Below are 13,546 nucleotides of genomic sequence, written 5' to 3' on the forward strand. Positions count from 1 at the left end.
GTATAAGTCGAGTCCAGTGGTGCTGCCATATAAGTTCAGTGGTGCTGTTGTATATTATTTACTCCAAATAAAGGGGTTACTAATATTTAATCCAAATAATTTTTACAGGGTTTGCCCTATGTGGTGTAGAGGTACGGTCTCCTTTGCTGCATTTTGTCATATAACTCCAGAAAAATAATGGAGAACAAAAATTTGGAGTATAAAACAGGGAAAGATCAAGAACCAATTCCTCCTACTGCTGGCGCTGCTGTTGTTGCTGCTGGGAGTCGATCGTCATCCCAGAGGGGAAGTCGGAAGACCACTTGTGCTACTTTAACTAAGCAAATGACTGTCCAACAGTCCTTTGCGAGGAAGATGAAATATCACAGCAGTCATCCTGTTGCAAAGCGGATAACTGAGGCCTTGGCAGCTATGTTGGTGTTAGACGTGCGTCCGGTATCCTCCATTAGTGCAGTGGGACTGTAGTGCCAACCCTAGATGGGCCAGGTGTTTGTGCCGCACACTTGTGTCGCTTAGCTTAGTCATACAGCCACCTCGGTGGAACCTTTTGACCTAAAAACAATATTGTGAGGTGTGAGGTGTTCAGAATAGGATGGAAATGAGCGGAAATGAATGTTATTGTGGATCAAAAGTTACCCCCAAATTCTGTGATTTTAGCTGTTATGCTTTTTTCAAAAATCATCCAGATCCAAAAACCAAAATGCGAAAGGGTGTATGTATATATGTGTGTATGTGTGTATGTATGTATGTATGTATGTATGTGGTTTCGGTTCAGTAGAACTACAGTAGTAAGGTCTACAACAATAGGTTGACACATGAAAACGTGTCGTATTTGCTGTCAGAGCACAGGGAACCCCAATGAGTGCTTACTATTCCCAATCGTAGTCCATGAGGATGGTAAAGGATGAAAAAAAAATCCAAAACAAAACATATTGACCATTTCAACCTGTCAACCTTATGTACATATCGACCATTTACACATTGACCATGTCGACTATTTGGTGTCAACCCATTGACTGTCTACCTAGACACTAGACCTATAGATTGCATTATATATATATATATATATATATATATATATATACACAGGGTGAGTCTCCCATATCCAAAATGCTTGGGACCAGGAGTAGTTTGGATATCGGATTTTTCCGTATTTTGGAATAATTGCATACCATAATGAGATATCATGACGATGGGACCCAAGTCTAAGCACAGAATGCATTTATGTTTCATATACACCTTATACACACAGCCTGAAGGTCATTTTAGCCAATATTTGTAATAACTTTGTGTACATTGAGCCATCAGAAAACAAAGGTTTCACTATCTCACTCTCACTCAAAAAATTCCGTATTTCGGAATATTCCGTATTTCGGAATATTTGGATATGGGATACTCAACCTGTATATATATTTTAGTAAATCCGTGTATCCAGCATTAGATTGAGATGTTTGAAGGTAGGTGGATCGCTATGTTCTCCGTGATGCCACACCCTGCGGCACAGGCCACACCCCCATATCAGTAGTCACTCCCCCACCATACTGGTCACACACTCTGTGGCGACGCACAATAGGCCTTTTATACATTTCAGCTCCAGGCCCATCAAGACCTTAATCTGGCACTGGTCCTGGCCCCCCTGCTGCTGCTGCTGTGTCTGTCACTGTATGACTGTGACAGTCACTGGCAGCGGAGCCTGCAGCGTGAAAAGCCTCCTCCCTCCCCTCCCCTCACCTCACCTGTGTGGCAGCGGCTGTGTACGGGACGGAAGGGGGCGGAGCTAAACGGGACGGAAGGGGGCGGAGCTAAACGGTCCAGAAGGGGGCGGGGCTACACTGACCAGGCTGCTGTACCGAGGGAGACTGGCTTAGGTAAGTAGAGGGTGAGAGAGAAGTGTGTGTGTGTGTGTGTGTGTGTGTGTGTGTGTGTGTGTGTGTATATGGTGGGTATATATGTGTGAATTGTGTGTGTGTGTGAGGTATGTCTGTGTACGCGCACTTTATGGATGGTAGTACTGGGGGGGCATTACGTATAATGACGCTATTACTGGGGGGGGGGCATTACATGTAAGGACGCTACTACTACTGGGGGGCATTTTGTGAAACAACGCTACTACTGGGGGGGCCATTACGTATAAGGACGATACTACTACTAGGGGGGGAATTACGTATAAGGACGCTTCTACTACTGGGGGTGCACTACGTATAAGGACGCTACTACTACAGGGGGGCATTACGCGTAATGACGCTACTACTACTGGGGGGGGGCATTACGTATAAGGACGATACTACTACTAGGGGGAAATTACGTATAAGGACGCTTCTACTACTGGGGGTGCACTACGTATAAGGACGCGTCTACTACTGGGGGCGCACTACATATAAGGATGCTACTACTACTGGGGGGGCATTATGTATAAGGATACTACTACTACTGGGGGGCATTATGTATAAAGATGCTACTACTACTGGCGTGCATTACATATGACGATACTACTACGGGTGGGGCATTATGTATAAGAGGAATAAGATTGTGCTACATTGTGGCGTAATTTTAAATGGGGGTACTATTGTGTGGCCATGCCCCTTACTTGTGAGCCCACACCCCTTTTCCCGGCGCGAATATGGGAGGGCGCAAATTTATAGTTTGCAGGGGGGCGCCGAACACCCTAGCACCGGCCCTGGCTACACCTGCACTGAAACATGGTTTGCCCAGTTCCTTACATTTTTGCTTTGCTATCCAACCTGAATAGCTCCCAATGTCATACCTCCTAACTGTCCCGATTTTCGCGGGACAGTCCCGTTTTTTTGGGACTGTCCCGCTGTCCCACGGTAGGGGGGCAGTTGGGAGCCTCCTGTAGTCACTGCTCTGCTTAGCAGAGCAGCGCTGAATAGACGCTGTGCACATGCGCACAGCATCTATTCACAGGAGACAGAGGGAGAGGGGGTATGCCAGAAGCTCACAGAGCGCTGGCCATGCCCCCAGAGTGACAGAAAATAGGGGGCGTGGCAGGCAGTTGTGGCATTGCCGCGAAGCCACGCCCCTTTAGTCGTGGTCATGCCACCTTTTCAGGCGGCCGCGGCTTCACTGCAGAAAGGAGTCCCGCTTCAACTTAATTCAAAGTTAGGAGGGATGCAATGTACACATACATACCTCCTAACATGACCCTCTCCAGTAGGGACAAAATGCTCTGCTCCTGGACTTTACTCTTACTTTAATTTAGGATTGCCATCACTTGTTTTGAACAGGGTAATTGATAACAATGGTGTTTCAACACAGGTGCTGGCAATCCTAAATTAAGAAGGAAGTGCAGGAACAGAGCATTTTGTCCCTCGTGGAAAGGGTCATGTTGGGAGGTATGTTGTATACGTATAACCTAAAAAGTCCAACAACCTGGAACGCATGGAATTTTGTAAAAAATCATACATACTGCAACAGAGAAATAACTATTTAAATGGAAATAATAATGGTATATTGCAAAAATTGCTTTCAAATATCTCCACACAGTATCATATATACATAGTCTTATTATATTATCCCTTTACACTGTGACACTCATGAATTACACAGATTCTGTGGCTGGCTCAATTCAAGCCTGCATTTCACTTCATTTTAATCAGCCACAGAAGTTGAACCTGTGTAATTCATGAGTGTTCAGGGTTAAAGGGATGGTATGCTAAGCCTACATATATACAGCATACTTGCCTACCTGACCCTCTCCATGAGGGAGAAAATGCTCTGTTCCTGGACTTTCCTGGTAATGTATGATTGCCATCACATGTGGTGAGCTAGTTAATTGATAAGAAAGGTGTTTCACCACAGGTGATGGCAATCATACATTACCAGGAGAGTCCAGGAACAGAGCATTTTCTCCCTCATGGAGAGGGTCAGGTAGGCAAGTATGATATACAGTATATACCCCTTTCAGACTTACCCAGCAAACTCTCAAGTCTCAGCCCTGACCATGGTAAAGAGCAGGGCCAGACCTACCAATATCCCTGGCTGATGCACATTCATGCGTAAAATCCCGGGATTTAGATGCTAGTGTGACAGGAGTAATAGACACAGCCCAGTACCCCAATAAACCATTTAATAGCTTTTTTAATAGTAATGTTCCAGTCTGAGTTCTATGGAAGTACATATAAAATAGATCACTAGTGAGAGGCTTTTTCCATTGTACAGTATTAGTACAAACACATCAGTAACATGTTGCTATTCCACATGCAGCCTGACCACTAGTGCTCCTTATAACACTACTGCAGGGATCGTACAATGACAGCTGCTAACTGATGGGACTACACAGCCCTAATGTTATGCTAGCAACACCTGAGCCGGCTCTGCCCTCCAGCAGGGAATAAATACAGGCTATCTGCTGCTCAACTGTGAGTGCAATGTCTGGGTGGGGGAAATGGTTGTGGGTCTGGGGTACAGCCTTGTTAGGGGGTTGGTTTCTTGCTAGTGCACAGAGGTTTACTACAAGTAGTTCTTTTTATGAGGAGCCCTCTCTGGTCTGTGGGGATGACAGCTTGGAGTATAGTCTTCAAGTTATGACCAGTGCAAATGGTTCTGTTAGACTTTCAGTTCAAGGTAAGGCTATATGTTCTGTTGTGTCTACTAAATTGAAAAAGGTAGCAGTGGTGGACTCTTACATGTGTCCCTTCCTTTTTCTTCTATGCAGTCAAGCCCACTTGTGCATGTGCTGTACCACTTCTGAACTGGTGGGGTGCTCACAAGCTACTGTACTTGCCTTACTACCCCACCATGGGGGTAATTCTGAGTTGATCGCAGCAGGATTTTTGTTAGCAGTTGGGCAAAACCATGTGCACTGCAGGGGAGGCAGATTTAACATGTGCAGAGAGAGTTAGATTTGAGTGTGGTGTGTTCAATCTGCAATCTAAATTGCAGTTTAAAAATAAAGCAGACAGTATTTACCCTGCACAGAAACAAAATAACCCACCCAAATATAACTCTCTCTGCACATGTTATATCTGCCTCCCCTGCAGTGCACATGGTTTTGCCCAACTGCTAACAAAATTCCTGCTGCGATCAACTCAGAATTGCCCCCATATCTTAAACCGGTCCCTGGTAGCAGTAGCAACACTGTGACATGCAGGCTAAGTCTGTAACATCTGAATGTGTTCCTTCTGTTTCTTATAGGGCTGCATTTCATGGCAACCAATTTGGTTTTACGTAACCTTTTTCAAATGCATTCTATAAAACTGTACGGAGCAGCTGATTGGTTGCCATGGAAAACTTCTCCACTGGTTCACTTCTCCACTCTTTTCACTGCTTTATGAATAGACCCCGCTCTGTATCATAGCGGAACCCAAAGCAGAAAATCCATTATTAACCAGGGAGTGACAATGTGACAAACCCACTTCTGATTATTTAGAGCGTGCTGTCAAGCCTCATAAAGACTGTAGAAGTTGCCCATAGCAATCAATTCACATTTACTTTAACACTGGGATATTGTCATAATGTTAACACATTAAATTAAAGTAAGACTGCAGTAAAAATGTTGACCGTCCTATTTTAGCCTAACCTAAACTGTTGACATTGACTATGAATGTCAACATTACGTACTAAGTCCCTGTAATTTTATTGAATGTACTTTTATAAATGCTAACTAGAAGCGGTCAGCTGTCTCTGCCTGGGTCATAATTTGTCTTGAACGTTTGTACACTTCCTGGGAAAGGTGACCAGAAGTGACTTATGCCTGCTTTATATTTCTAGATGCTGAAGGTGAGCTAACTCCTCTCATTACTGAGGAGTCCTGTGGTATTTGGGCTGTCCCAGAGTCTGGATCCATGCAAATTCTGGTGCGTTATGACAGCTGCTACATGAAAAAGATGGTGAGGATTTGGCTATGTTCTGTTCAGTAAACTAAGGCCCTGCCTACATGGGGCAATCTTAATTGGATCAGGGTCTTGCAACACAACCAAAAACTGTGTGGCTTCCTTCCAGAATAACTATATAACTGAAGTTTGAGAGTGCCAGTTAAAATGAACTACAAACCAACTTGTTGATAATGTCAAGTAATGGGGGGAACTATTGTTAACGCCATCATAGTCTAGTAGATGGCCCAGGTGTAATCGGTACTGGCTTGGTTAATATTAGAGATGTGCACCGGACATTTTACGGGTTTTGGATTCGGTTCCACGGCCGTGTTTTGGATACGGAGGCCTTTTGGCAAAACCTCCCTGAAAATTTTTTTGTCGGATCCGGGTATTTTTAATTTTTTTAAAAACCCTCAAAAACAGCTTAAATCATAGAATTTGGGGGTAATTATGATCCTATAGTATTATTAACCTCAATAACCACAATTTCCACTCCTTTCCAGTCTATTCTGAACACCTCACAATACTATTTTTAGTCCTAAAATTTGCACCGAGGTCGCTGGATGACTAAGCAAAGCGACCCAATAGGGCGGCACAAACACCTGGCCCATCTAGGAGTGGCACTGCAGTGTCAGACAGGATGGCACTTAAAAAAATTGGCCCTAAACAGCACATGATGCAAAGAAAAGAGAAAAAGAGGTCCACTGTGGTCGCTGGACGGCTAAGCTAAGCGACACAAACACCTCAATTTCACAGCAATTATTCGTTCTAATCAATGGTATTATTGGTCCAAATCACTGGAAGAAAATGACAATCACAGGAATTATTCGTTCTAATCAATAGTTATTGGTCCAAATCACTGGAAGAAGACTGACTTTTTGGGATTATGGAGACATAATGGTTTTTGAATATAAATCCTAAAGCAGGTGGTGTATTAGAGCAAAAGAGTGCAAGAGACCAGCCATGCAGTTTCTGAAATATTATGACAAAATGTTACTGTATTTCATAAGCACTCATTCCTAACTCTGCTAAGTACTGTTTGGTATACTGTATCTGGCTTCCATGAGGTAGTTGTCCATTATTTTAGCTTCCATTGACCTTTTTGAAAGCGGTAGAAGTTATCGATTTTTTTTTTATTTTTATGTTCCCCTATTTTTAATTTTCTCCTGCATAGCCCAGTAAAATGTTGCAATGTTAAGTATTGACTTGTGCCTTCTGGGGGTCCACTTCTTCACCAAACCAAGCCAAATCTCATCCTGATTCCTAACCCTCTGTTCCACGTTCTCTATGTACCCCATGTCTGTCTACCCCTCCCCTTTAGATTGTAAGCTCTCACGAGCAGGGCCCTCTTCCCTCATGTGCTTATATACTGTTGGTCACCAAAATGCTGCACTATAATACTATATATACTGCTCACAAAAATGCAGCACAGATATGGAATGGATACTTGCAGTGACACAGAGCTGCAAGATACAGCAATGGCCTACTGTACTGTACTACTAGTATAATTATATACTGGTGGTCCCCACAATGCAGCACACTGAGCACAGATATGGAGCGTTTTCAGGCAGAGAACGTAGATATTTTCAGCACACTGAGCACAGATTTGCAGCACACTGAGCAGATTACGGAGCTTTTCAGGGAGAGAACGCTACCACGTCCTCTCCGTTCAATCTTCAATGCACGAGTGAAAATGGCGGCGACGCGCAGCTCCTTATATAGAATATGAATCTCGCGAGAATCCGACAGCGGGATGATGCCGTTCGGGCACATTCTGGTTAACTGAGCAAGGCGGGAAGATCCGAGGCTGCCTCGGACCCATGTAAAATAGGTGAAGTTCGGGGGGGGGGGGGTTTGAATCCCGAGGAACCGAACCCGCTCATCTCTAGTTAATATGCTACCTCCAGTGTTAGTACCTGTAATGTTACGTAATTATAACATTGTCTAGGTAGAATATTAATTTTACTTGTTTAAAAAGTAATTAGTTAATATGATGTGGAGCCACAAGGGGTCAGTTCAGGAGTGTTACAAAGTACATAAGCAGAGGCCACAAGGGTGCAAAAGACGTGCAGTCCAAAGCATTACAGGACATGGGTACAATCTTGAAAAACATTGCTTCCTATACAGTCCTAATACCCAAACTCAAGAGGGGGAGGGGTGGGCAGCGGCACTGGGCAAGATGCATGTTGTGTTATGGTACCCATACACTTGTGCAATGCCCCACGACGTGACATCGCGGGGCATCACACCGGCAGTTCAGATGCGATGAAATCGCACCTGAACTGTCAAAGTGATTATCATGCGACAGATCACATGGTAATCACGTGATGGGCACGTCACTGCCGAGTGGGAGCGATGTCTGGCCGCTTCCGGCGGGTGCCCATCGCAGTGCGATATATTGCATGTGTTTTAAAAATCACTGCGATTCAAAAAATATTAAGTGCAGCACACACTATCTTGAGACACGAGATTCGACCAGTGTGCACGCGCATTGCGTCGCATGGTACCTAAAATGTGCATACAATCCTTCGATTTCTCTCACAGATCTGGTGGAAATTGAAGGTTAGCACCGATTATCACAAGTGTATGGGCACCATTAGGATGAGAGCTGGAAAGGCTTCTATGAAGAAGTGGAGTTTAATAAACTGTTTGAAGCTTTGGAGAAGGAGAGAGATCAGTGGTGCTGAGCAGGAGGAATACATCGTTTGGGAGGAGAGATGGTAGTTGTTTGCAAAGTGGGTGGGCATGTGGAGGGAGTTGCTGTGGTAGATGTAGTGGGGAGAGGATTGGTTGAGGGCTATATAAGTGAGTAGGAGGAGTCTGAATTGTGGTCTGTATTGGCAGACCCTAAAGCTGGTATAGGTGGCAGCAGTACATGATGGCGGTCTGTCCATTTGATATATAACTTAAGCGGGTCTTTGGTTTATTAACCATGTAGAACAAGGTGACCATTAATGCAACAGACTTGTAGATCAGGTACATAGCACCAGGGCCATAATTAGGGCGGTGTGGTTGGTGTTGCTGCACACAGTGCAGGTGCCCTGTGGGCAGAACCGCTCACAACAATATCTGTTTGCCAATACAATGGATATTAATAGTGGTGCACCCGGCTCCTTTTCTGACAGACGCACCACTACGAATATACAGTGACTGCAGTAACAGTCCATATCTCAATGCTGAGCTCCACCTCCCCCTGTTCCCGCACGGTCTGCAGGGAGACACCATGCCAACCTGAGTATCGAGTGTGGAGCGCAAGCAAGGTAGCTTCATACTCTGCAAAGTCCCGGTGGCTTGGATATGTGCAGAGTCCAGGCAGACTGAGGCTAAAGTCACAGATATATTGGCTGGGTGAGTTCTGTGTGGGAAGGGAGAGGGGGAGGCCTCTTTAAGGGACTTTACTGTGTGGCACAATGTGTATAAGGGTACTACTAATGTTTGGCATTATGTGTATAAGGGTGCTACTACTGTGAGGCGTAATGTGAGTAAGGGACACTGCATGTGGTGTAATGTGAATAAGGAACAAAACTGTGACGTAATGTAAATAAGGTTGCACTACTGAGTGATGTAAATTGAATTGGGAGTACTATTGTGTGTGTGGCCATCTTCCTTCCCAGTGAGACCACACCCCTTCTTTGGGGCACACCCTGTCCCTATTCAGAATATTGGTGAGTGGGGATAGTGTCGCACCAAACTTTTGCTGACATAGGGCACTAGGTGGTGTAGGAGGGTGCAGGTGGTGTACAGACTAACATGAGCGCACAATTGTGTGTTTGCATGCACTGGCTCATATATTGTCTCTGCAAAGGAGTGTATGAGACCATTTCAGGGGCAAGTACTTTCAGTATGGAGAATAGAGCTGAAGATGTGTGGCATGGTTGCGCATGCACAGTAGCGCACAAGGTTAGAGGTCGCACCTCTGGCAGTCCACTGTCATAGTGCCGGACGTGCGGCGCAGGGCGATCTCGCCTAACAGTCTGAAGGTGAGCTAGTGTAGGGCATGTATAGAGGGGAGCAGAAGCAGTGCTTTGTAGAGGGAAATGAGACAGAATTTAAGTCAGATTAGAGAGGAAACAAACAGGTCTAAGGCAGGCCAGATGAGAGGAAGATACGGTAGTCCATTTTAAAGGTGACCAATGAGTGGTTGAGGATCTTAAGATGGGTAAAAACCTGACCGATATGGTGGCGAACCTGCCATTGCATCGACCAAGTGGCCAATCCAGGTAAGTATACTCACTTGCTATCAGCTGCTCGACGTGTCTGTCAGAACACCCAGCTGGGCGGGCATGTAGATTTTCCCAGATGTGACGTCAGCCCTCCGCAACAAGTGTATGGACAGTTGGCAGATCGCCCATACACACAGCCAGATGTGGTGATGTATCGACCATAAGCTATGCTGCTCAGACTTATCGGTCTACACCCGCTGACGGGCTTGTGATATATCACCTGTTGTGTACATAGCTTTAGTTGCCTCCTCTGATCCTGGAGATATTTTGAAGGCTGAAGTGGCAAGAATGGGATAGGGACTTGAAGGCAGAGTTGGACTGGCCCACAGGGATCAGGTTCCAGACTGTGCACTTGAATTATACATGTTACCAGTGGTTAAAGTGGGGGGACACGAGGCGGAACTAAGTTCCACCTTCTTTAATTGTAGGGGGAACTTGTTCCCCCTCCTCCATTGCCCTGCACAGTTATTCCAACAGAAAAGCCTGCCCCATCACCTATGTCAATCGATGATGCCGGCAGCGCTAGTGTTGCTGATGAGCTGCAGCCACCTCCCATTTCCTCAGGTGGCTCCATGGTCATCCATCTACAGCCCACCCCTCCTGGTAATCGCACATGCTGTGTCTGTTGGACAGCATTCATCCCCTCCTCAGGTCCCAGTGGCTTTCTTTTTCTGGAACTGCGTATATGAGGTCATGCTGTCATCGCTGCTGAAGTGAAGAAGAGCCATGAAGTGAAGCAGGTGCTGTACATCTTGAAGACTCTGTGTGATGTAATTTGAATTGGGGGTACTATTATGTGACCACACTGCTTCTTTGTGAGATCAATGTCCCTTTAAAATGTATGGGAAGTAGTGCACTAACTTGTAATTTGCAGGGGGGTGCCATAAACACTAGCACTGGCCCTGGCTCCGCTTAATGCAGACCTGGGCAAAGTACGGCCCACGGGCCACATACGGCCCTTTGGCAATCCCTGTGTGGCCCGCGTAGGCTCTCCGCCCACAGGCTCCCTGCACCATGGATGCTCGGGTCCTGCAGGACGCGCTGTGAATCAGTCCTGTGTGTACCTGCCCTCAGCCAATACTGAAATGCTATTGGCTGAGGCGCACACAGGACGAGTGACTCACAGCGCATCCTGCAGGACACAATCGTTCCCCATTGCCTGCCCCCCCTTTCAGTCACCGCCAGCATGTTCCAAAGGCGCCTCCTAATACGTCTGTCATCCTTCCTTGCCTGACAGTGCGCTGCTCAGTCAGCACCATGCTGTGTGACAACTGCACACAGCAAGATCAGTCCGGGGGCCGGCACGTACTGTATGTAACCGGTTCGATTGACTCTTAATTTTCTCCTATAAATACCCAGCGCTGGATCTGGTGCACTTAAGACCTTCTTAATTAGGTTGGCATCTTCCCCTTATTCCCGTATCCACCGTCATCAGGTAATGTGTGCAACTCGATTAAAAAGAACCACAGTGCATAAAACCACAAATTTATTAGGACAACCACGTACAATTAAGTATAGAATCACGTACTAACAGTGGCGGTATAAACCACCGTAAGTTACATCAGCATCATTGGTTCGGCCCTCCAACACAGTTCAGATTTTTCATATGGCCCCCTATAGAAATTAATTGCCCACCCCTGGCTTAATGTGAGGGAGAGGAGATAGGTGGTGGGTTAATGAGTGCCCCCACCTCTCCAGGACCCCATTCAGCCCTGCATGTTACATTATATTGCACAGGACTACTGTATGTTGTGGTCTCTAGAGTGCAATGCTTTTATTAATCCGATCTATAAAATGCTCAGACCATACACTCTCGTGGTTACCCAAGCTGGCCACACCCCCTCTGTAGGCTGGTAACACCCTAAGTATGGGCCTCTATCAATGCATTCTCCCGATGGGCCCTTCATGCCCCAGTCTGACGCAGCTTGAAGGAGAGGGTGGAGTCAACAATAACATAAAGACAAAACTTGTGGGATAAAATGCATAAAGAAAGTGTGTAGATGTTGCCTATACTTGATGTTTAGGTTATTATTGGGGCCATAGCAGATCACTTAATGTTTCTAAGAATAAAATAATGGAAATTATTCCATGCATGCTGTTAATGGGGGAATCTGTTAGGTTAACACTTTAATAAGTACGTTGCAGATATATTATATATAGGATTTTTTTTTAAATTTATTTATTTTTTCTTATGCAGGCTGACTACTACATAATGGCTATCGTCCTGGAGGTCAACATCACAGGCTACTGGGAGGTCTATGAGAAAGAGGATCTGAGGTGCCCAGTATTTCAAGGTTGGCACTCGGGAAGCTTTTTTTTTTATTTTTTGTTTTTCCTGCACATTATATATTTGTATTTTTTAGCATTATTGACAAAAAATGAAAATATAACCAAGCACAGGGACATTGCATGAAAAGTCAATAACTATTCAACGAAACATGTACAAATGCCACGTCTAAGAAAATTAAAACATAACATTTTATTCAGTATACAGTGTGTCACCTGTGCACAATAACAACAAAATGGTAAACATTGTTATAAAACTCATAACGTAGTTTTGTATCAAATAAGGAATACAAAGAAAAGAGGAAAAACTTAGCAGAAAAAAAGAATATGGAGACAGGAGGAAAAAAGGGACAAGCTAAGAAAGAAGAAGGAAAGGAGAGGAGTCTCGCATCCGGAGATAAAGGAAAGTCATCCTAATAAGAAGTGGATAACCTGTCCAATCAAGATGAGGAAATTCAGATTGTAGAAGCCCAGTCAGTCTGGTGTTTCCATCCACCCACTAATTGTTTTTTTCCATGCAAGGACTTCTAATGGTCAGGAACCAAGTCATAGTAAAATTCCTACGGTGTGAGGACAAAGATGAGTTCATCCATAGTCCTATCATGGTCTATACGAGCGCACTATTCAAACGGGTATGGGACTTTTTGTGTCATTTTCTTCTTAAAGTGACCCGGAACCCCAATCAGTGAACCGTGTCCCCTTAGAACAATTAAGCTGTGCGCTCGGTGAGTGGTGGTGTATGTGATTGTCAGCAGCGACTTGGAAAGGGAATGCCAATCCCTCATAAAAACACTCAATAGTACAAAAACCAAGTTGCGCTCAACAATCAAAGATGAAAAACATTTATTTTAAAATTTTACAACAATTCTCCCGGGAGTACAAATAAAATGAATCAATTATCATAAATCTACACGGTACAAAATCACTGTGCCCAAATGGGTTGTAATAGTGGAATTCTTATTAGGCAATTCCTGATGTTCTAAAACATATGACCCTGAGAATATTGTAGTAAATACAACAACAATAATAATTTTTGGACTCTTATGATCAACAAATGGGTCTATGTGCCGATGGTAACTCACTTATTATGTGGAAGTCCCAAACAGTCCTTATTCCGTACGGACGTGTATCAATTCCAATATTCCTATAGTGGAAAGAACCCTTGCAATAGGATTTTGATGCTCAAATGGATGCAAGGGTAGA

General features: G+C 44.7%; 1 protein-coding gene across 1 annotated transcript in view; it reads left to right on the plus strand.

The window, feature by feature from the left end:
* Positions 1-4,373: 4,373 nt before the first annotated feature.
* The window catches only part of LOC135050099 (zona pellucida sperm-binding protein 4-like), a 55,939-nt gene continuing 46,766 nt past the window's right edge, over positions 4,374-13,546 (plus strand). The window contains exons 1-3 of the mRNA XM_063956257.1: positions 4,374-4,584; positions 5,731-5,849; positions 12,255-12,351. Coding sequence (XP_063812327.1) covers positions 4,389-4,584; positions 5,731-5,849; positions 12,255-12,351 — 412 coding nt within the window. The 5' untranslated portion in view covers positions 4,374-4,388. The remainder of the gene's footprint in view (positions 4,585-5,730; positions 5,850-12,254; positions 12,352-13,546) is intronic.

The sequence above is a fragment of the Pseudophryne corroboree genome, chromosome 2 (assembly GCF_028390025.1).
Source record: "Pseudophryne corroboree isolate aPseCor3 chromosome 2, aPseCor3.hap2, whole genome shotgun sequence".
NCBI lineage: Eukaryota > Metazoa > Chordata > Amphibia > Anura > Myobatrachidae > Pseudophryne > Pseudophryne corroboree.